The sequence below is a fragment of the Pseudophryne corroboree genome, chromosome 1 (genome assembly GCF_028390025.1).
Source record: "Pseudophryne corroboree isolate aPseCor3 chromosome 1, aPseCor3.hap2, whole genome shotgun sequence".
Classification (NCBI taxonomy): domain Eukaryota; kingdom Metazoa; phylum Chordata; class Amphibia; order Anura; family Myobatrachidae; genus Pseudophryne; species Pseudophryne corroboree.
In genome coordinates this window covers 367,155,877-367,180,213 of record NC_086444.1, presented here as the reverse complement: position 1 = coordinate 367,180,213, position 24,337 = coordinate 367,155,877, and the positions used below count along the sequence as shown (strand labels likewise).

General features: G+C 48.3%; 1 protein-coding gene across 6 annotated transcripts in view; it reads right to left on the bottom strand.

The window, feature by feature from the left end:
* CABIN1 (calcineurin binding protein 1) overlaps positions 1 to 24,337 on the bottom strand; it is a 459,275-nt gene that overhangs the window by 9,818 nt on the left and 425,120 nt on the right. For all 6 annotated transcript variants that reach the window (XM_063913010.1, XM_063913005.1, XM_063913009.1 and 3 more), the window contains one exon: positions 11,145 to 11,376. In XM_063913010.1, coding sequence (XP_063769080.1) covers positions 11,145 to 11,376 — 232 coding nt within the window. The remainder of the gene's footprint in view (positions 1 to 11,144; positions 11,377 to 24,337) is intronic.

Below are 24,337 nucleotides of genomic sequence, written 5' to 3'. Positions count from 1 at the left end.
TTTTGGTATGAGATGCATAGGAGGGAACACATACCCTGACTGGTACACCCACAGTGTTACCAGAGCGTCCACCGCTATTGCCTGAGGGTCCCTTGACCTGGCGCAATATTTGTCTAGTTTTTTGTTCTGGCGGGACGCCAACATGTCCACCTTTGGTTTTTCCCAACGGTTTACAATCATGTGGAAGACTTCCCGCTGAAGTCCCCACTCTCCCGGGTGGAGGTTATGCCTGCTGAGGAAGTCTGCTTCCCAGTTTTCCACTCCCGGAATTAACACTGCTGAGAGTGTTATCACATGATTTTTCGCCCAGCGAAGAATCCTTGCAGTTTCTGCCATTTCCCTCCTGCTTCATGTGCCGCCCTGTCTGTTTACGTGGGCGACTGCCGTGATGTTGTCCCACTGGATCAATACCGGCTGACCTTGAAGCAGAGGTCTTGCTAAGCGTAGAGCCTTGTAAATTGCCCTTAGCTCCAGTATATTTATGTGGAGAGAAGTCTCCAGACTTGATCACACTCCCTGGAAATTTTTTCCTTGTGTGACTGCTCCCCAGCCACTCAGGCTGGCATCCGTGGTCACCAGGACCCAGTCCTGAATGTCGAATCTGCGGCCCTTTCATAGATGAGCACTCTGCAGCCACCGCAGAAGAAAACACCCTTGTCCTTGGAGACAGGGTTATCCGCTGATGCATCTGAAGATGCGATCCGGACCATTTTCCCAGCAGATTCCACTGAAAGGTTCTTGCGTGAAATCTACCGAATGGGATCGCTTTGTAAGAAACCACCATTTTTCACAGGACCCTTGTGCAATGATGCACTGATACTTTTCCTGGTTTTAGGAGGTTCCTGACTAGCTCGGATAACTCCCTGGCCTTCTTCTCCGGGAGAAAACATCCTTTTCTGGACTGTGTCCAGAATCATTCCTAGGAACATTAGACGTGTCGTCGGAAAAAGCTGCGATTTTGGAATATTTAGAATCCACTCGTGCTGTCGTAGAACTACTTGAGATAGTGCTACTCCGACCGCCAACTGTTCTCTGGACCTTGCCCTTATCAGGAAAGCGTCCATCTTTCTTTTAGGAAGAATCATCATTTCGGCCATTACCATGGTAAAGACCCGGGGTGCCGTGGACAATCCAAACGGCAGCGTCTGAACTGATAGTGACAGTTCTGTACCACGAACCTGAGATACCCTTGGTGAGAAGGACAAAATTTGGACATGTAGGTAAGCGTCCCTGATATCCAGTGACACCATATCGTCCTGGTTCGCTATCACTGCTCTGAGTGACTCCATCTTGATTTGAACCCTTGTATGTAATTGTTCAAATCTTTTAGATCTCACCGAGCCGTTTGGCTTCAGTACCACAATATAGTGTGGAATAATACCCCTTCCCTTGTTGTAGGAGGGGTACTTTGATTATCACCTGCTGGGAATACAGCCTGTGAATTTTTTTCCCAATACTGCCTCCCTGTCGGAGGGAGACGTTGGTAAAGCAGACTTCAGGAACTTGTGAGGGGAAGATGTCTCGAATTTCCAATGTACACCTGGGATACTACGTGTAGGATCCAGGAGTCCACTTGCGAGTGAGCCCACTGCGTGCTGAAACTCTTGAGATGACCCCTCACCGCACCTGAGTCCGCTTGTATGGCCCCAGCGTCATGCTGCGGACTTGGCAGAAGCTGTGGAGGACTTCTGTTCCTGGGAATGGGCTGCCTGCTGCAGTCTTCTTCCCTTTCCTCTAACCCTGGGCAGATATGACTGGCCTTTTGTCCGCCTGCCTTTATGGGTACGAAAGGACTGAGACTGAAAAGACTGTGTCCTTTTCTGCTGAGATGTGACTTGGGGTAACAAAAGTGGATTTTCCAGCTGTTGCCATGGCCACCAGGTCCGATGGACCGCCCCTTTATACGGCAATACTTCCATGTGCCGTCTGGAATCTGCATCACCTGACCACTGTCATGTCTATAAACATCGTCTGGCAGATATGGACATCACATCTACTCTTGATGCCAGAATGCGCATCTCGCATATATAGAAATGCATCCTTAAAATGCTCTATAGTCAATAAAATATTGTTCCTGTCAAGGGTATCAATATTTTCAGTCAGGAAATCCGACCAAGCCCCCCCAGCGCTGCACATCCAGGCTGAGGCGATTGCTGGTCGTAGTATAACACCAGTATGTGTGTATATACTTTTTAGGATATTTTTCAGCTTCCTATCAGCTGGCTCTTTGAGGGCGGCCGTATCTGGAGACGGTAACGCCACTTGTTTTTATAAGCGTGTGAGCGCCTTATCCCCTCTAAGGTGTGTTTCCCAACTCGCCCTCACTTCTGGTGGGAAAGGGTATACCTCCAATAATTTTCTATCGGAGGAAACCCACGTATCATCACACACTTTAATTTATCTGATTCAGGAAAAACTACAAGTAGATTATTCCCACCCTACATAATACCCTTATTTGTGGTACTTGTAGTATCAGAAATATGTAACACCTCCTTCATTGCCCTTAACATGTAACGTGTGGCCCTAAAGGAAAATACGTTTGTTTCTTCACCGTCGACACTGAAGTCAGTGTCCGTGTCTGTGTCGACCAACTGAGGTAAATGGGCGTTTTTACAAGCCCCTGACGGTGTCTGAGACGCCTGGACAGGTACTAATTTGTTTGCCGGCCGTCTCATGTCGTCAACCGACCTTGCATCGTGTTGACATTATCACGTAATTCCTAAATAAGCCATCCATTCCGGTGTCGACTCCCTAGAGAGTGACATCACCAATACAGGCAATTTGCTCCGCCTCCTCACCAACATCGTCCTCCTACATGTCGACACACACGTACCGACACACAGCACACACACAGGGAATGCTCTGATAGAGGACAGGACCCCACTAGCCCTTTGGGGAGACAGAGGGAGAGTTTGCCAGCACACACCAAAAACGCTATAATTATACAGGGACAACCCCTTATACAAGTGTTTTCCCTTATAGCATTTTCACATATGTAATCATATCGCCAAATAAGTGCCCCCCCTCTCTGTTTTAACCCTGTTTCTGTAGTGCAGTGCAGGGGAGAGCCTGGGAGCCTTCCTCACAGCAGAGCTGAGCAGGAAAATGGCGCCGTGTGCTGAGGAGAATAGGCCCCGCCCCCTAAAACGGCGGGCTCTTCTCCCGGAGTTTGTGAGATCTGGCAGGGGTTAAATACATCCATATAGCCTCAAGGGCTATATGTGAGGTATTTTAGCCATAAAAAAGGTATAATACATTGATGCCCAGGGCGCCCCCCCCAGCGCCCTGCACCCTCAGTGACCGCTGGTATGAAGTGTGCTGACAACAATGGCGCACAGCTGCAGTGCTGTGCGCTACCTTATGAAGACTGAAAGTCTTCTGCCGCCTGTTTCTGGACCTCTGGACCTCTTCAACTTCGGCATCTGCAAGGGGGGTCGGCGGCACGGCTCCGGGACGAACCCCAGGGTGAGACCTGTGTTCCGACTCCCTCTGGAGCTAATGGTGTCCAGTAGCCTAAGAAGCAAATCCATCCTGCACGCAGGTGAGTTTACTTCTCTCCCCTAAGTCCCTCGTAGCAGTGAGCCTGTTGCCAGCAGGACTCACTGAAAATAAAAAACCTAACAAACTTTTATTCTAAGCAGCTCAGGAGAGCCACCTAGATTGCACCCTTCTCGGCCGGGCACAAAAATCTAACTGAGGCTTGGAGGAGGGTCATAGGGGGAGGAGCCAGTGCACACCACCTGATCCTAAAGCTTTTATTATTGTGCCCTGTCTCCTGCGGAGCCGCTAAACCCCCATGGTCCTGACGGAGTCCCCAGCATCCACTTAGGACGTTAGAGAAACATATATTAGGTAAGCGACAGGGGATTTCTCTGCATAGTCTGTATATGAAGTTTGTCAGGAACCCCACACTCAGATTTACTGAGCATTTGTTTCTTTTAATGAAGTTGTTTTTTTGTTATATATATACACACACACATATAATTTGAAATAAAAATCAGATGGTGTATGCCAGAAGTATGTCTTGCATACACACGCCCTCACGCTCACTCTAACTCCCCGTCAGCGTGCCTGCCCTCACCCTCCCTTTAACTCCCCACCAGCGTCACTGCCCTTACACTTCACCTTATTCCCCGTCAGCATTCCTGCCCTCACTCTCCCTCTAACTCCACGTCAATGTCCCTGCACTCACCCTAACTCTACCTCTAACTCCGGTCAGCGTCCCTGCCCTCACGCTCCTCCTAATTCCCTGTCAGCATTCCTGCCCTTACCCTCCCTCTTACTCAATGTCAGCGTCCCCGACTTTACCCTCCTTCTAACTTCCCATCAGCGTCCCTGCCCTCACACTTCCTGTAACTCCCCTCAGTGTCCCTGCCCTCACCTTCCCTCTAATTACCCATCAGCATTCCTGCCCTCACTCTCCCTCTAACTCCCGGTCACTGTCTTTGCCCTCCCTCTCCCTCTAACTCCCCGTCAATGTCCCTGCCCTTACACTCCCTCTAACTCCCTGTCAGTGTCACTTCCCTCACCCTCCAACTCCCCCTCAGCATCACTGTCCCCACCCTCTCTCTCCTTCTAACTCCCGCTCAGCCTCACTGCCGTCACCCTTCCTTTACCTCCCTTCCTTCCTTTTCCATAGTGGAATGCAGTATGTTTTGGCCACTTGCCTTTCCCCACTTCCCTTTCCCCCCAGACATCACAGCTGCCACCGATAAGGCATTGCTTTGCCCAGGGACCTATACTGCCATTAAGGTATTGTGTATAAGGAGCACTACTGTGGGCTTTGTGTATAAGGGGCACTATTATGGGCTTTGTGTATAAGGGGTACTACTGTTTAGTCTAACATGTATACGGGCACTAATGTGTGGTGTAATATGAATCATGGGGACTATATGCAGTATAATATGAATAAGATTTTGCTACAGTGTGGCGTAATTTGAATTGAAGGTACTATTGTGTGGCCACACCCCTCCCTGTGTGAGACCACACCCTTTTTGCAGCACACGCCTTAGGCGTGCGCTGTCTCTTTATTAGTTAAGGGAGGGAGAGAGCAAAAATAAGAATTTACTCACCGGTAATTCTATTTCTCGTAGTCCGTAGTGGATGCTGGGGACTCCGTCAGGACCATGGGGAATAGCGGCTCCGCAGGAGACAGGGCACAAAATTTAAAAGTTTGACCACTAGGTGGTGTGTACTGGCTCCTCCCCCTATGACCCTCCTCCAAGCCTCAGTTAGGATACTGTGCCCGGACGAGCGTACACAATAAGGAAGGATTTTGAATCCCGGGTAAGACTCATACCAGCCACACCAATCACACCGTACAACTTGTGATCTGAACCCAGTTAACAGTATGATAACGTAGGAGCCTCTGAAAAGATGGCTCACAACAATAAACAACCCGATTTTTTTGTAACAATAACTATGTACAAGTATTGCAGACAATCCGCACTTGGGATGGGCGCCCAGCATCCACTACGGACTACGAGAAATAGAATTACCGGTGAGTAAATTCTTATTTTCTCTGACGTCCTAGTGGATGCTGGGGACTCCGTCAGGACCATGGGGATTATACCAAAGCTCCCAAACGGGCGGGAGAGTGCGGATGACTCTGCAGCACCGAATGAGAGAACTCCAGGTCCTCCTTAGCCAGGGTATCAAATTTGTAGAATTTTACAAACGTGTTCTCCCCTGACCACGTAGCTGCTCGGCAGAGTTGTAATGCCGAGACCCCTCGGGCAGCCACCCAAGATGAGCCCACCTTCCTTGTGGAGTGGGCATTGACAGATTTAGGCTGTGGCAGGCCTGCCACAGAATGTGCCAGTTGAATTGCGCTACAAATCCAACGAGCAATCGTCTGCTTAGAAGCAGGAGCACCCAGCTTGTTGGGTGCATACAGTATAAACAGCGAGTCAGATTTTCTGACTCCAGCCGTCCTTGAAATATATATTTTCAATGCTCTGACAACGTCCAGCAACTTGGAATCCTCCAAATCGCTAGTAGCCGCAGGCACCACAATAGGCTGGTTCAGGTGAAACGCTGATACCACCTTAGGCAGAAAATGAGGACGCGTCCTCAATTCTGCCCTGTCCGAATGGAAAATCAGATATGGGCTTTTATACGATAAAGCCGCCAATTCCGACACTCTCCTGGCTGAAACCAGGGCCAGTAGCATGGTTACTTTCCATGTAAGATATTTCAAATCTACCGATTTGAGTGGCTCAAACCAATGGGATTTGAGAAAATCCAAAACTACATTGAGATCCCACGGTGCCACTGGGGGCACAACCGGGGGCTGTATATGTAGTACTCCTTTTACAAAAGTCTGGACTTCAGGAACTGAAGCCAATTCTTTCTGGAAGAAAATCGACAGGGCCGAAATTTGAACCTTAATGGACCCTAATTTGAGGCCCATAGATAATCCTGTTTGCAGGAAATGTAGGAATCGACCCAGTTGAAATTCCTCTGTCGGGGCCTTCCTGGCCTCACACCATGCAACATATTTTCTCCAAATGCGGTGATAATGTTGTGCAGTCACCTCCTTCCTGGCTTTGACCAGGGTAGGGATGACCTCTTCCGGAATGCCTCTTTCCCTTAGGATCCGGCGTTCAACCGCCATGCCGTCAAACGCAGCAAGTCTTGGAATAGACATGGTCCCTTATAATTCTCAGTACCTTGGGTATGAGATGCAGAGGAGGGAATACATACACTGACTGGTACACCCATGGTGTTACCAGAGCGTCCACAGCTATTGCCTGAGGGTCTCTTGACCTGGCGCAATACCTGTCCAGTTTTTTGTTGAGGCGGGACGCCATCATGTCCACCATTGGTCTTTCCCAATGGACTACAATCATGTGGAAGACTTCTGGATGAAGTCCCCACTCTCCCGGGTGAAGATCGTGTCTGCTGAGGAAGTCTGCTTCCCAGTTGTCCACTCCCGGGATGAACACTGCTGACAGTGCTATCACATGATTTTCCGCCCAGCGAAGAATCCTTGCAGCTTCTGCCATTGCCCTCCTGCTTCTAGTGCCGCCCTGTCTGTTTACGTGGGCGACTGCCGTGATGTTGTCCGACTGGATCAACACCGGCTGACTCTGAAGCAGAGGTTTTGCCAGGCTTAGAGCATTGTAGATTGCTCTTAGTTCCAGTATATTTATGTGAAGAGACGTTTCCAGGCTTGACCACACGCCCTGGAAGTTTCTTCCTTGTGTGACCGCTCCCCAGCCTCTCAGGCTGGCATCCGTGGTTACTAGGACCCAGTTCTGTATGCCGAATCTGCGGCCCTCTAACAGATGAGCACTCTGCAACCACCATAGCAGAGAGACCCTTGCCCTTGTCGACACTTTTATCCGCTGATGCATCTGCAGATGCGATCCGGACCATTTGTCTAGCAGATCCCACTGAAAAATTTGTGCATGGAATCTGCCGAATGGAATCGCTTCGTAAGAAGCCACCATTTTTCCCAGGACTCTTGTGCATTGATGCACAGACACTGTCCCTGGTTTTAGGAGGTTCCTGACGAGTTCGGATAACTCCCTGGCTTTCTCCTCCGGGAGAAATACCTTTTTCTGAACAGTGTCCAGAATCATCCCTAGGAACAGCAGACGTGTCGTCGGGATCAGTTGGGATTTTGGAAAATTCAGAATCCACCCGTGCTGTTGGAGCACTACTTGAGTTAGTGCTACTCCGACCTCCAGCTGTTCTCTGGATCTTGCCCTTATCAGGAGATCGTCCAAGTAAGGGATAATTAATACGCCTTCTCTTCGAAGAAGGATCATCATTTCGGCCATTACCTTGGTAAAGACCCTGGGTGCCGTGGACAATCCAAACGGCAGCGTCTGAAACTGATAATGACAGTTTTGTACCACGAACCTGAGGTACCCTTGGTGTGAAGGGCAAATTGGGACATGAAGGTAAGCATCCTTGATGTCCAAGGACACCATAAAATCCCCTTCTTCCAGATTCGCTATCACTGCTCTGAGTGACTCCATCTTGAACTTGAATTTTTGTATGTACAGGTTCAGAGATTTCAGATTTAGAATAGGTCTTACCGAGCCGTCCGGCTTCGGTACCACAAATAGCGTGGAGTAATACCCCTTTCCCTGTTGTAGAAGGGGTACCTTGATTATCACCTGCTGAGGATACAGCTTGTGAATGGCTTCCAATACCGTCGCCCTGTCTGAGGGAGACGTTGGCAAAGCAGATTTTAGGAACCGGCGAGGGGGAGACTTCTCGAATTCCAACCTGTAACCCTGAGATACTACCTGCAGGATCCAGGGGTCCACCTGCGAGTGAGCCCACTGTGCGCTGAAATTCTTGAGGCGACCCCCCACCGCCCCTGAGTCCGCTTGTAAGGTCCCAGCGTCATGCTGAGGCCTTTGCAGAAGCCAGGGAGGACTTCTGCTCCTGGGAAGGGGCTGCTTGCTGCAGTCTCTTACCCTTTCCTTTGCCTCGGGGCAAATATGAATGTCCTTTTGCTCGCTTGTTCTTATAGGAACGAAAGGACTGCGGCTGAAAAGACTGCGTCTTTTTCTGCTGGGAGGGGACTTGAGGTAAAAAGGTGGACTTCCCGGCTGTTGCCGTGGCTACCAAATCCGATAGACCGACCCCAAATAATTCCTCCCCTTTATACGGCAATACTTCCATATGCCGTTTGGAATCCGCATCGCCTGACCACTGTCGTGTCCATAGACTTCTTCTGGCAGATATGGACATCGCACTTACTCTTGATGCCAGAGTGCAGATATCCCTCTGTGCATCTCGCATATAAAGGAATGCATCCTTTAATTGCTCTATAGTCAATAAAATACTGTCCCTATCCAGGGTATCAATATTTTCAGTCAGGGAATCCGACCAAGCCACCCCAGCACTGCACATCCAGGCTGAGGCGATTGCTGGTCGCAGTATAACACCAGTATGTGTGTATATACTTTTTAGAGTATTTTCCAGCCTCCTATCAGCTGGATCCTTGAGGGCGGCCGTATCAGGAGACGGTAACGCCACTTGTTTGGATAAACGTGTGAGCGCCTTGTCCACCCTAGGGGGTGTTTCCCAGCGCGCCCTAACCTCTGGCGGGAAAGGGTATAACGCCAATAACTTCTTTGAAATTAGCAGTTTTTTATCAGGGGTAACCCACGCTTCATCACACACGTCATTCAATTCCTATGATTCAGGAAAAACTACAGGTAGTTTTTTCAGACCCCACATAATACCCCTTTTTGTGGTACTTGCAGTATCAGAGATATGCAAAGCCTCCTTCATTGCCGTGATCATATAACGTGTGGCCCTACTGGAAAATACGTTCGTTTCTTCACCGTCGACACTAGATTCGGTGTCCGTGTCTGGGTCTGTGTCGACAGACTGAGGCAAAGGGCGTTTTACAGCCCCTGACGGTGTTTGAGACGCCTGTACAGGTACTAACTGGTTTGCCGGTCGTCTCATGTCGTCAACCGACTTTTGCAGCGTGCTGACATTATCACGTAATTCCATAAACAAAGCCATCCATTCCGGTGTCGACTCCCTAGGGGGTGACATCACCATTACCGGCAATTGCTCCGCCTCCACACCAACATCGTCCTCATACATGTCGACACACACATACCGACACACAGCAGACACACAGGGAATGCTCTGATAGAAGACAGGACCCCACTAGCCCTTTGGGGAGACAGAGGGAGAGTTTGCCAGCACACACCAAAGCGCTATAATTATATAGGAACAACCTTATATAAGTGTTGTTTCCTTATAGCTGCTTAAATATATATAATATCGCCAAAAAATGCCCCCCCTCTCTGTTTTTTACCCTGTTTCTGTAGTGCAGTGCAGGGGAGAGCCTGGGAGCCTTCCTAGCAGCGGAGCTGTGTAGGAAAATGGCGCTGTGTGCGGAGGAGATAGGCCCCGCCCCCTATTCCGGCGGGCTCTTCTCCCGGTTTTTCTGAGACCTGGCAGGGGTGAAATACATCCATATAGCCTCATGGACTATATGTGATGTATTCTTTTTAGCCAGAAAGGTATTAACATTGCTGCCCAGGGCGCCCCCCCCAGCGCCCTGCACCCTCAGTGACCGCCGGTGTGAAGTGTGCCTGAGCGCAATGGCGCACAGCTGCAGTGCTGTGCGCTACCTCATGAAGACTGAAAAGCCTTCAGCCGCCGGTTTCTGGACCTCTTCTTACTTCGGCATCTGCAAGGGGGTCGGCGGCGCGGCTCCGGTGACCCATCCAGGCTGTACCTGTGATCGTCCATCTGGAGCTAGTGTCCAGTAGCCTAAGAAGCAAATCCATCCTGCACGCAGGTGAGTTCACTTCTTCTCCCCTAGGTCTCTCGTTGCAGTGAGCCTGTTGCCAGCAGGACTCACTGAAAATAATAAAACTATCAAAATTTTTACTCTAAGCAGCTCTTTATGAGAGCCACCTAGATTGCACCCTGCTCGGACGGGCACAAAAACCTAACTGAGGCTTGGAGGAGGGTCATAGGGGGAGGAGCCAGTACACACCACCTAGTGGTCAAACTTTTAAATTTTGTGCCCTGTCTCCTGCGGAGCCGCTATTCCCCATGGTCCTGACGGAGTCCCCAGCATCCACTAGGACGTCAGAGAAATTATAGTTTGCAGGAGGGCGCTGAACACCCTAGCACCGGCCCTGCATGTAGGATACATACCTCCCAACAAGACCCTCTCCAGGAGGGACACGATACTCTGCTCCTGGACTTTCCTCTTAATCTATAATTGCCCTCACCTTTGGTGAAACACCTTTCTTATCCATTAACCTGTTTCAAACAGGTGCCGGCAATCCTAAATTAAGAGAAAAGTCTAGAAGCAGAGCATTTTGTCCCTCCTGGAGAGGGTCATGTTGGGAGGTATGAGGATATGATATAGGAGTGTTTGTATAGCTGTACATATACTCATATGTCATATCCTCACTGTCTGAGCTTGCGCCTTCCGAACAATACAAAAAATAAAGAATAGTCAGCTACAGAACATACTATAGACACAATGCAATGTAAAAAAACCCACACACCTGAAATATAACATCAAGTGGATAATAAAGTAGGAATAAATACACAATTATTTGGGACTGACTGAAGATATGTTAAGATGCAAGTATGGCTCCAAAAATAGATGAACAGTTCCTGATGGAAAGTCGACTCACCGCGGATGACTTGTGCTATGGTTGAGCAGGTTCTGGCCCCTGGCCCTCGGCCCGTATCAGGCTGGGACGATAATGTGGCTGGTGCCGTTTTCACTTTCAGTTGGAGCAGTTTCTCTGAGCTGAATGTAGACAGCTTGAGGGGTGTCAGCTGTACTGAAACAGCGGGCAGAGAAAAAGCAATCTCACGGGGGTCCTTCGTACTCTTTGGGGTGCTGGGTGTATCTGAAGGTTGCTGTGGGCAAAGAGTGTATAACATTACTTACATTCAAATAATGGACCTTTTATATAAAGATACATAGGGCGGAATTCAATTGATTATCGCACCTGATCTCCGGTCTAAAGTGACGATCTTCAGTTGATCTACTTTATTGTGCATATTGTGCCAATAGCAGTCGGGTTTAGCTGCGCAAAGCGACTAAACTTGACTAAACTAATGGGCGGGACACGAAAAGTTACTTTTCACGCATTTCTGCTCGTCACCCCTGGGGCTAACTACCTGAAATTATGTTATCGTGCCCGTCGGCAGAAACAACTGAATATCTGTCAGCAGGCGCAAACGGGTGCAGGAAAAACAATTGGTATTGTGCTCTCATATAGGATGTAGCATTAGATCTACCTTCTACATAAACCCACTGGCTTTTCTCCCATATAGGCTGATTACTACAGAACCTACACCAACTCCTTCGGTGTCCATGCACATCTCACAAGACAATTCAATTAAACACACAATGTACAGTACTGAATAAACCACAGCAGACCTCATACCGTGTGTCTCACCACAGCAGTATGTATTGTTACACATTATATATTTGTACTCTATTGTTATGCATACGGACTTATACAACCAATTAAAATATAGACTATACAAAACTACAATGATTACACATTCCTATGAACAATATACACATGGCTATGTCACTTTTACAGGGACCCATCAAGTCTTGCATACAACATCTTTACATATTACTGTTGGGTTTAAAAGTGAGTGCATGGAGAGGCCACTGTTATGATAACCTGATCTATGGAATCAGTGGTGAGGACAGTCGTCTAAGGAAGGCTGGACAGTGTGGCGATGTGTACTTAGGCGCACCTAACTCAATTGACCCCTAAGTCATATATAAGTATTTCAATATATGTGAAGGACTCCACCTGGAGAAGTACATGCTTCATATATTTATTTGCAACATTTTAACCATGTACCGATGTGCCAAAACAATGCAAATAAATAGAATATTAGAACTTCAGCGAGCAGATTACTTCAATTATGCTGGAACGTATAATTAGAGATCCAGATTCCTGTATGCTGGTGTTTGCATGTTCACCTGATTTGATACATCAGCGAGTGACTTAAGGCCCCCATACATCTATGAGGTGATTCCCCGACCCTGTCCGAAACGCCTATCCACTGACAGGATTCGCCGATTGGTGGCCATCGATGATCGCCTGGGAAATAAACCATATTAAATATGCCTGATTTGCCGATCTTGACTGTTTCCAATTGGTTTCAGGGAATCAGGATTTTTAAACATGTTTAAAAATCAAAAATCCTCTGACGCGACCATTGGGCGATTTGGCAATTACCCTAATCCTTTGCTGATGTATGGGGGCCTTAGGTCAACTGCATAGGTTCTTACGTTGGAAAGATGGGACTGCATGCATGCTTGTCTTTCACAACTGGAAACTGCATACTTATGGTGATAATTACAAATATGAGGCCTCGTTTGACCTTCAAAAGTGCCTCATAATTCCTGTCCAAAAGGGGACATTTGTGATTCCTGTATTACAGATGTTCTCAAACGCGATCCTCAAGGCAACCCAACAGTGCAAGTTTTAGGTATATCCGTGACTCAGCACATGTGGTTAAATCAAATTGACTGAGGTGCTAATTAAGTCACCTGTGGCAAAGAATGGATAAACTTAAAACCTGGACAGTTGGGGTGCCTTGAGGACCGCATTTGAGAACCTCTACTGTATTATATTACATATATAATACACACACACACACACACACACACACACACACACACACACACACACACACACACACACTTGTGTATGCACAATGTGCGATTAGAATGTGTAACATGAAATACATGAATCCCAAATGTCCCCTTATGGCTAGGCATTATGAGGCACTTTTGCAGGCCAAGCAAAGCCTTATATTTGTAATATATATATATGTAAGGAGGGGTTGGGTATGTGTGACTGGCGGTTAGGAGACCTCCGCTCACTATACCGACTCTGGGATCCCGGCTGTTAGATGGATGGCGGAGGGGTGAGTGTAACGAAGCCCCTTGCAGGCTCATTGTGCTCACCATGCAGCGGCCTCGGTGGCTCACTGCGCTCATGGACACCCATGAGTGGAAATAGTCTCTGTTTGTCGACATGCCGATAGGCGGGATAGTCAGGGTTCGGGATCCCGGCGTCGGTATTGTGCCCGGCGGTCCCCTGACCGCTGGTCACCTAACCACATCCCATATGGAGACGGCACTCAGTTAATAATATCTCAGACAGTCAACTCTAAATCAATGTTTCAATGTATTAGAACATTTTCTGCAGGGTTCCACCTACTAGGACCCGTGGTGTACAATTGGTAACTGGATTTTGTGTCTAGAGGCAACAGAGTAAAGTTGCCCAGGTGCCCTCCACACTTAAAAAAAAATAAAAATTAAATATAACCCCACATAGGTGGCACTCACTTGTAACAATGCTGACTGACAGAGTGCTCCTTCACAAATCAGGTATATAATGCTCTGTTAGGCCTGGTTGATGGGCAAATACACACACACACACAATCATGCTTGGGTTAATTTTGTTGGGAGCCAATTAATCTACCAGTATATTTTTGGATTGTGGGAGAAAAATGGAGTACCCAGAGCAAACCCACGCAAGTACAGGGAGAATATACAAACTCCACACAGTTAGGGCCATGGTGGGAATCGAACCCATGACCTCAGTGCTGTGAGGCAGTAATGCTAACCATTACACCATCCGTACGTTTCTACAGATCAGATCGTCTGCACTAAGGGCCTAATTCAGACCTGATCGCTGGGCAGCTTTTTTTGCTGTCCTGCGATCAGATAGTCGCCGCCTACAGGGGGAGGGTTCTTTGGGTGTGCTGCTGTGCAATCGCATGTGCAGGAGAAGTGCATAAACAGCAGTTTGTGCGGTCTCCGCACAGCCCAGGACTTACTCACCCGCTGCAATGATCGGGGCTGGAGCTGACGTCATGAATCCCCCCACAAAACGCTGGGTCCCTCCTGCGTTTTTCCGGACACTCCCTAGAAACGGTCAGTTGCCACACAGAAAGCCCTCTTTCTGTCAATCTTCTTGCATTCGCCGGTGCAATCGAATTTCTCGCACCATCCGTCACTGACCGTCGCTCCCCGTCGCTGCGGACCATCGCGCCTGCACATTGTGGTGCATATGCATCTGCAGTTTAGACCTCATCGCCCGCTGTGCGAAAAAGCACAGCAGCGATCAGGTCTGAATTACCCCCTAAGACTGATGTCACTTTGTGAGCAAAAAGAGTAATTATACTGAGAAGTGCAGATGGGGAGATTTAGCAATCCACCACCTCGGAAGTGCAGGTATCCACTTGATTTCAGCAGGACTCCAAGAACATAATGATGCAGAAGTAAACCAATGTATTAATCATTTAAATACATACAAAGAAACAAGTATAGGGAAGAAAAAGGCATTTCCCAATGTTTGTCGGTCTGTCTTAATTATTTAATAGCTGAGCAAGTAGTCAGAGACCTATCACAAAGTAGTCAGAGACCTATTACAAAGTAGTCAGAGACCTATCACAAAGTAGTCAGAGACCTATCACAAAGTAGTCAGAGACCTATCACAAAGTAGTCAGAGACCTATCTCAAAGATTTCCCAAATAAAGGACAACTCCACTCAAAACAGAAATTTCAACTTTCTACATGATACAAACCTTAGTTTACTTAGCATGTGACAGTCGCATAATTCCGTATAATCTGGACATCTGGCACATGCCTAGTGCTACGTACTTATTCTGCTGTCAGGTGCTGGGGGTCAATACGCTTAATGGGGGTCATTCCAACCCGTTTGCACGCAGCGGTTCTTCGCTGCGGTGCAAACGGGTCGGAAATGTGCATGCGCGGCGGACGAACTGCACACACGCGTCGTTGCCTGGCGCCGATCGTAGCCGGGCAACGCCGTGCCAGCGAGAAATGTGATCGCAGCGGCGAGCGCAAGAATACGGACCGGCGGGAGGCGTTCCGGGGCGGATACACACTATTTTCCAGGCGTGGCGAGTCCAACGCAGGCGTGTCAAGGCGTTTGGGGGGCGGATGTCTGATGTCAGCACCGGGACCTTTATCCCTGGATCCATCGCACTGGGTGAGTAACTGCAGCCCTGGTCTTGTTTTACTTGAAACTTTTTTAGCATAGCAGGGCTGCCCAAGCGTTCGCAGCTCTGCTATACTAAAATAAACTCCCTCATAGGCGGAGTCATGTTGATCGCACGAGCAGCAAAAAGTTGCTACGTGCGATCAACTCGGAATGACCCCCAATGTGTGGAAAATAAGAATTTACTCACCGGTAATTCTATTTCTCATAGTCCGTAGTGGATGCTGGGGACTCCGTAAGGACCATGGGGATTAGCGGCTCCGCAGGAGACTGGGCACAACTACAAAGAAAGCTTTTAGACTACTGGTGTGCACTGGCTCCTCCCACTAAGACCCTCCTCCAGACCTCAGTTAGGATACTGTGCCCGGAAGAGCTGACACAATTAGGAAGGATTTTGAATCCCGGGTAAGACTCATACCAGCCACACCAATCACACCGTATAACTCGTGATACAATACCCAGTTAACAGTATGACAACAACTGAGCCTCTCAACAGATAGCTCAACAATAACCCTTTAGTTAAGCAATAACTATATACAAGTATTGCAGACAATCCGCACTTGGGATGGGCGCCCAGCATCCACTACGGACTATGAGAAATAGAATTACCGGTGAGTAAATTCTTATTTTCTCTAACGTCCTAAGTGGATGCTGGGGACTCCGTAAGGACTATGGGGATTATACCAAAGCTCCCAAACGGGCGGGAGAGTGCGGATGACTCTGCAGCACCGAATGAGAGAACTCAAGGTCCTCCTCAGCCAGGGTATCAAATTTGTAGAATTTAGCAAACGTGTTTGCCCCTGACCAAGTAGCAGCTCGGCAAAGTTGAAGAGCCGAGACCCCTCGGGCAGCCGCCCAAGAAGAGCCCACTTTCCTTGTGGAATGGGCTTTTACTGATTTAGGATGCGGCAGTCCAGCCGCAGAATGTGCAAGCTGAATCGTACTACAGATCCAGCGAGCAATAGTCTGCTTAGAAGCAGGTGCACCCAACTTGTTGGGCGCATACAGGATAAAAAGCGAGTCAGTCTTCCTGACTCCAGCTGTCCTGGAAACATAAATTTTTAGGGCCCTGACTACATCCAACAACTTGGAAGCCTCCAAGTCATTCATAGCCGCAGGCACCACGATAGGTTGGTTCAGATGAAAAGCTGATACCACTTTGGGGAGAAACTGGGGACGAGTCCTCAATTCTGCCCTATCCATATGGAAAATCAGATAAGGGCTTTTACATGACAAAGCCGCCAATTCTGAAACCCGCATGGCCGAAGCCAAGGCCAACAACATGACCACTTTCCACGTGAGATATTTTAAATCCACGGTTTTCAGTGGCTCAAACCAATGTGACTTTAGGAAATCCAACACCACGTTGAGATCCCAAGGTGCCACTGGAGGCACAAAAGGGGGCTTTATATGCAGCACTCCCTTAACAAAAGTCTGAACTTCAGGTAGTGAAGCCAATTCTCTCTGGAAGAAAATCGATAGAGCCGAAATCTGGACCTTAATGGAACCCAATTTAAGGCCCATAGTCACCCCTGACTGTAGGAAGTGCAGGAACCGGCCCAGCTGAAATTCTTCCGTTGGGGCCTTCCTGGAATCACACCACGCAACATATTTTCGCCATATGCGGTGATAATGGTTCGCGGTTACTTCTTTCCTAGCTTTTATCAGCGTAGGAATGACTTCCTCCGGAATGCCCTTTTCCTTCAGGATCCGGTGTTCAACCGCCATGCCGTCAAACGCAGCAGCGGTAAGTCTTGGAACAGACAGGGCCCCTGTTGCAGCAGGTCCTGTCTGAACGGTAGAGGCCATGGGTCCTCTGACATCATTTCTTGAAGTTCCGGATACCACGCTCTTCTTGGCCAATCCGGAACAATGAGTATAGTTCTTACTCCTCTTCTCCTTATTATCCTCAGTACCTTTGGTATGAGAGGAAGAGGAGGGAACACATAAACCGATCGGTACACCCACGGTGTTACCAGAGCGTCCACAGCTATCGCCTGCGGGTCTCTTGACCTGGCAAAATATATTTCTAGCTTTTTGTTTAGGCGGGACGCCATCATGTCCACCTGTGGTTTTTCCCACTGGTTTACAATCATTTGAAAGACTTCTGGATGAAGTCCCCACTCTCCCGGGTGGAGGTCGTGCCTGCTGAGGAAGTCTGCTTCCCAGTTGTCCACTCCCGGAATGAACACTGCTGACAGTGCTAACACGTGATTTTCCGCCCATCGGAGAATCCTTGTGGCTTCTGCCATCGCCGTCCTGCTTCTCGTGCCGCCCTGTCGATTTACATGGGCGACTGCCGTGATGTTGTCTGACTGGATCAGTACCGGCTGGTTTTGAAGCAGGGGTTTTGCCTGACTTAGGGTATTGTAAATGGCCCTTAGTTCCAGAATATTTATGTGCAGGGAAGTCTCCTGACTTGACCATAGTCCTTGGAAGTTTCTTCCCTGTGTGACTGCTCCCCAGCCTCGAAGGCTGGCATCCGTGGTCACCAGGACCCAGTCCTGTATGCCGAATCTGCGGCCCTCTTGAAGATGAGCACTCTGCAGCCACCACAGCAGAGACACCCTTGTCCTTGGAGACAGGGTTATCAGACGATGCATCTGAAGATGCGATCCGGACCACTTGTCCAACAGGTCCCACTGAAAGGTTCTTGCATAAAACCTGCCGAATGGAATCGCTTCGTAGGAAGCTACCATTTTTCCCAGGATCCGCGTGCAGTGATGCACCGACACCTGTTTTGGTTTTAGGAGGCCTCTGACTAGAGATGACAGCTCCTTGGCCTTCTCCTCCGGGAGAAACACTTTTCTCTGTTCTGTGTCCAGAACCATCCCTAGGAACAGCAGGCGTGTCGTAGGGACCAGCTGTGACTTTGGAATGTTTAGAATCCAGCCGTGCTGTTGTAGCACTTCCCGAGATAGTGCTACCCCTACCAACAACTGCTCTCTGGACCTCGCCTTTATCGGGAGATCGTCCAAGTACGGGATAATTAAAACTCCCTTCCTTCGAAGGAGTATCATCATTTCCGCCATTACCTTGGTAAAGACCCTCGGAGCCGTGGAGAGACCGAACGGCAACGTCTGGAATTGGTAATGACAATCTTGTACCACAAACCTGAGGTACTCCTGGTGAGGATGGTAAATGGGGACATGTAGGTAAGCATCCTTGATGTCCAGCGATACCATGTAATCTCCCTCGTCCAGGCTCGCAATAACCGCCCTGAGCGATTCCATCTTGAACTTGAATTTTTTGATATATGTGTTCAAGGATTTCAAATTTAAAATGGGTCTCACCGAACCGTCCGGTTTCGGTACCACAAACATTGTGGAATAGTAACCCCTTCCTTGTTGAAGTAGGGGCACCTTTACTATCACTTGTTGTGAATACAGCTTTTGAATTGCCTGTAACACTGCCTCCCTGCCTGAGGGAGTGGTTGGCAAGGCAGATTTGAGGAAACGGCGGGGGGGGAGACGTCTCGAATTCCAGTTTGTACCCCTGAGATACTATTTGAAGGATCCAGGGATCCACCCGTGAGCGAGCCCACTGCTTGCTGAAATGCTTGAGACGGGCCCCCACCGTACCTGGCTCTGCCTGTGGAGCCCCAGCGTCATGCTGTGGACTTAGAGGAAGCGGGGGAGGACTTTTGCTCCTGGGAACTGGCTGTATGCTTTTTCCCTCTACCTCTGCCTCTGGGCAGAAAGGACGCGCCTTTAACCTGCTTGCCCCTATTGGGCCGAAAGGACTGTACCTGATAATACGGTGCTTTCTTTGGTTGTGAGGGAACATGGGGCAAAAATGTAGACTTCCCAGCTGTTGCTGTGGAAACGAGGTCCGAGAGACCATCCCCGAACAATTCCTCACCCTTATAAGGCAGAACTTCCATGTGTCGTTTGGAATCTGCATCACCTGTCCACTGCCGAGTCCATAACCCTCTCCTGGCAGAAATGGACATTGCACTAATTTTGGATGCCAGCCGGCAAATATCCCTCTGTGCATCCCTCATGTATAAAAGTGCGTCTTTTATATGCTCTACGTTCAGCAAAATAGTGTCCCTGTCTAGGGTATCTGTATTTTCTGACAGGGAATCTGACCACGCAGCAGCAGCGCTGCACATCCAGGCTGAAGCTATAGCCGGTCTCAGTATCACACCTGTGTGTGTATATATAGATTTCAGGATAGCCTCCTGCTTTCTATCAGCAGATTCCTTCAGGGCGGCCGTATCCGGAGACGGTAGTGCCACCTTCTTCGACAAGCGTGTGAGCGCTTTATCCACCCTAGGGGATGTTTCCCAGCGTGACCTATCCTCTGGCGGGAAAGGGTACGCCATTAGTAACCTCTTAGAAATTACCATCTTTTTATCAGGGGAAGCCCACGCTTCTTCACACACTTCATTTAACTCTTCAGATGGAGGAAAAGCTACTGGTAGTTTTTTCTCTCCAAACATTATACCCTTTTTTGTGGTACCGGGGGTAACATCAGAAATGTGCAACACATTTTTCATTGCCTCAATCATGTAACGTGTGGCCCTACTGGAAGTTACATTAGTCTCTTCGTCGTCGACACTGGAGTCAGTATCCGTGTCGACATCTGTGTCAACCATCTGAGGTAGCGGGCGTTTTAGAGCCCCTGATGGTTTTTGAGACGCCTGGGCAGGCACAGGCTGAGAAGCCGGCTGTCCCACATTAGGTATGTCGTCAAACCTTTTATGTAAGGAGTCGACACTCTCACGTAATTCCTTCCACAGCACCATCCACTCAGGTGTCGACCCCGCAGGGGGTGACATCACATTTACAGGCATCTGCTCCGCCTCCACATAAGCCTCCTCATCAAACATGTCGACAAAGCCGTACCGACACACCGCAAACACACAGGGAATGCTCTGACAGAGGACAGGACCTCACAAAGCCCTTTGGGGAGACAGAGAGAGAGTATGCCAGCACACACCAGAGCGCTATATAACACTGGGATCCCACTATCAATGAGTGTTTTCCCTATAGCTGCTTTTTTATATATATTACATATACAGGTTGAGTCTCCCTTATCCAAAATGCTTGGGACCAGAGGTATTTTGGATATGGGATTTTTCCGTATTTCGGAATAATTGCATACCATAATGAGATATCATGGTGATGGGACCTAAATCTAAGCACAGAATGCATTTATGTTACATATACACCTTATACACACAGCCTGAAGGTCATTTTAGCCAATATTTTTTATAACTTTGTGCATTAAACAAAGTGTGTCTACATTCACACAATTCATTTATGTTTCATATACACCTTATACACACAGCCTGAAGGTCATTTAATACAATATTTTTAATAACTGTGTATTAAACAAAGTTTGTGTACATTGAGCCATCAAAAAACAAAGGTTTCACTATCTCACTCTCACTCAAAAAACTCCGTATTTCGGAATATTCCGTATTTCGGAATATTTGGATATGGGATACTCAACCTGTATATATATATATATATATATATATATATATATATATTGCAGCAAAATGTCGGATCGGCACTCTCCTAAAGCTGAAATATATTGCTCCGGTGCCCTCTGGAAAATTTCATGCAGATAGCGGACCATACGGCAAACAGCGGCACTCAGAGACTGACAGAGCCAAGGTAAAGTGCTGGTGCTTTTAATACATGGCTGGTGATTCCAACGCTGGTGAATATAATACATCCAGTGCAGTGATCCCACGGGCCCTTAAAGCTTTGTGGCCCATAGTCTCTACTGACAAGAACCTAACTGGGTTGCGGAGGAAAAGACCCATGATGTGCTACAAAAAAGGTAGAAGTATCAAAGACTTCGTGGTACATCCAGACATCACAGGGTTTGACTCTGTACCAATTTCCAACTTTTTAACTAAAGCATCAGGCTGCTACAAATGCTTAGGCTGCGAGACATGTAAAACAATGATCACTGGCTCAAAATTCAAATCCACCTCAACTGGCATTTCCTATAACATCAAGCACGTACTTACCTGCACTACGACACATGTAGTCTATTTAATTACCTGCCCATGTAAACACCAGTACGTGGGCAAGACTATACGCAATGCCAGGGAACGCTTTGCATTGCACAGGTCTGCATTAAAAGCGGCACTATTAACCAAGAAGTCCGAACAACCTGTGGCTAGACATTATGTGGACAAACAACACACATTGAAGGACTTGCAATTTCAAATTATTGACCATATTCCCATCAACCCAAGAGGTGGAGATAGAGCAGCCACTCTACTCAGGCGGGAGGCAACTTGGATGTACAAACTGGACACCGTGAGACCAAAAGGTCTCAACGATAGAATACAATGGAGTGTTTTCTAAGCAACATCCTCCATTACCAGTCCCTACTATGACTATAATGGACACTTATAATCCAGATGTTCGGTTCCGTATCAACACATCCTCTTTACAAATTCCTACTCCAGTGACTTATGTCTGTCGTACAGCATCTATCTCTAACTTTATTGCATTTTATATCACATGGATCATGTGTTTATTGTAGTATAACCCTAATCCAACATGCATAGATCAATCGGGAAAATCAATTCCCCGATGATAGTGTTGTCACTACTCCGAGGCCGTTGTTTATGTATAATCACTTGTTTTATGGTTTGACAGTATATCAGTAAATATTTCTTTCCCCGTTTTAACTGCAATTTTGCACACCCCCACGCCCAAGTCACGCCTCCTACGTGACCTCAACACCCGTGTTGATCCCTGACATCCATGACAATCCTCGAGCGTCAGGTTGCCATGACAACGCAGCGGTCTGAGACACGTCGGAGATCACGTGACCGCGGCACTGACACGTCATCACACCCGGGACGGAAGCTCCACGCTCCCCCGGACGATGCTGCCCTACCCACACGTGGGTCCTCCTCACCATAAAGGTAAAAGTTTCTCACACTGTTTTTTTCACACTGTATTTGGCTCACCTTGAAAAAGGGGCTTGCATGCCCCGAAACGTTGGAATCACCAGCCATGTATTAAAAGCACCAGCACTTTACCTTGGCTCTGTCAGTCTCTGAGTGCCGCTGTTTGCCGTGTGGTCCGCTATCTATCTATATCTATATATATCTATATATATATATATATATATATATATCTATACTGCGCCTAAATTTAGTGCCCCCCCTCTCTTTTTTACCCTTCTGTAGTTTTCTCAGACTGCAGGGGAGAGCCAGGGAGCTTCCTTCCAGCGGAACTGTGAGGGAAAAATGGCGCCAGTGTGCTGAGGGAGAAGCCCCGCCCCCTTTTCGGCGGACTTTCTCCCGCTTTTTCTGTGATACTGGCAGGGGTAATTTTACATCTATATAGCCTCTGGGACTATATATGATGTATATTTTGCCAGCCAAGGTGTTATCTATTGCCCTCAGGGCGCCCCCCCCCCCCAGCGCCCTGCACCCATCAGTGACCGAAGTATGAGGTGTACATGAGGAGCAATGGCGCACAGCTGCAGTGCTGTGCGCTACCTTGGTGAAGACTGAAGTCTTCTGCCGCCGATTTTCCGGACCTTCTTCGTGCTTCTGGCTCTGTAAGGGGGACGGCGGCGCGGCTCCAGGAACGAACACCAAGGTCGGGTCCTGCGGTCGATCCCTCTGGAGCGAATGGTGTCCAGTAGCCTAAGAAGCCCAAACTACCACCTGTTAGGTAGGTTCGCTTCTTCTTCCCTTAGTCCCTCGCTGCAGTGAGTCTGTTGCCAGCAGATCTCACTGAAAATAAAAAACCTGAATATACTTTCTTTCTAGGTGCTCAGGAGAGCCCCTAGTGTGCATCCAGCTCGGCCGGGCACAAGAATCTAACTGAGGTCTGGAGGAGGGTCTTAGTGGGAGGAGCCAGTGCACACCAGTAGTCTAAAAGCTTTCTTTGTAGTTGTGCCCAGTCTCCTGCGGAGCCGCTAATCCCCATGGTCCTTACGGAGTCCCCAGCATCCACTTAGGACGTTAGAGAAAAAAGAAAGCCAGGGTCAGCAGGAGCAGAGGGGTGGTCTTCAGGTTGCCGGCGGCCAGCCTTCTGGCGACCACCGTACCGGTGCCGGCATACAGACATCTTTTCTCCCTCTTGGGGGTCCACACGCGCCACCGTGCCCGCAAGGGGCTCATTTGCGCTCACCCAGCTGTCGGTATGCCGACGGTCGGGATTCCGGCGCCGGTATGCTGGTCGCTAGGAACCCGACTGCCGGTAAACCATACTACACACGGAGCAGAGATATTGCTGTAGACATCAGAGGTCCTCATGCAGACCTCACAATGCTACCAGCACATGCTACCAGCGGCAGTGAGCAAGTAGTGTCTGGCACACAGAGTAGAATATGCAAGACTAAGCGCCAAATGCTAGGTAAGTGAGATCAGGATTAATGTAGGATGTAGGTGTGCCTTGGGGCACTTACAGGGGTGCCTCGGGTTGATGGTCAAGGTCCAACTCAAATTAGTTATGGCCAATGTAATAAGCAAAACCAGTGCTTGTGGCTTCCCATCATAAAATATTTGTGGTCAAACAGAAGTGAATCCCGTCCCTCACCACATAACGAATGCAAAGGATGACATATAAACACAATTTACTTCATTAAGTATTTTTTTCTTAATTTCTGAATAAGAGACTTTTGGCCAAGGGATGCTGTGAAAAAAATACTGATACTCTAGAGCACCGTGATTCAAGAGTCCGCTCCCTTCCCTTATGCAGTATGAACTGAGGGATGATTGTTGTTTGGTGACTAAAACCAGAGGGATTGTATTCAGAGGTGGACAATGAACCAATGGTTGCGCAGCAGAGCATTGTTTTGTGTACAGTGAGGGCATCTGA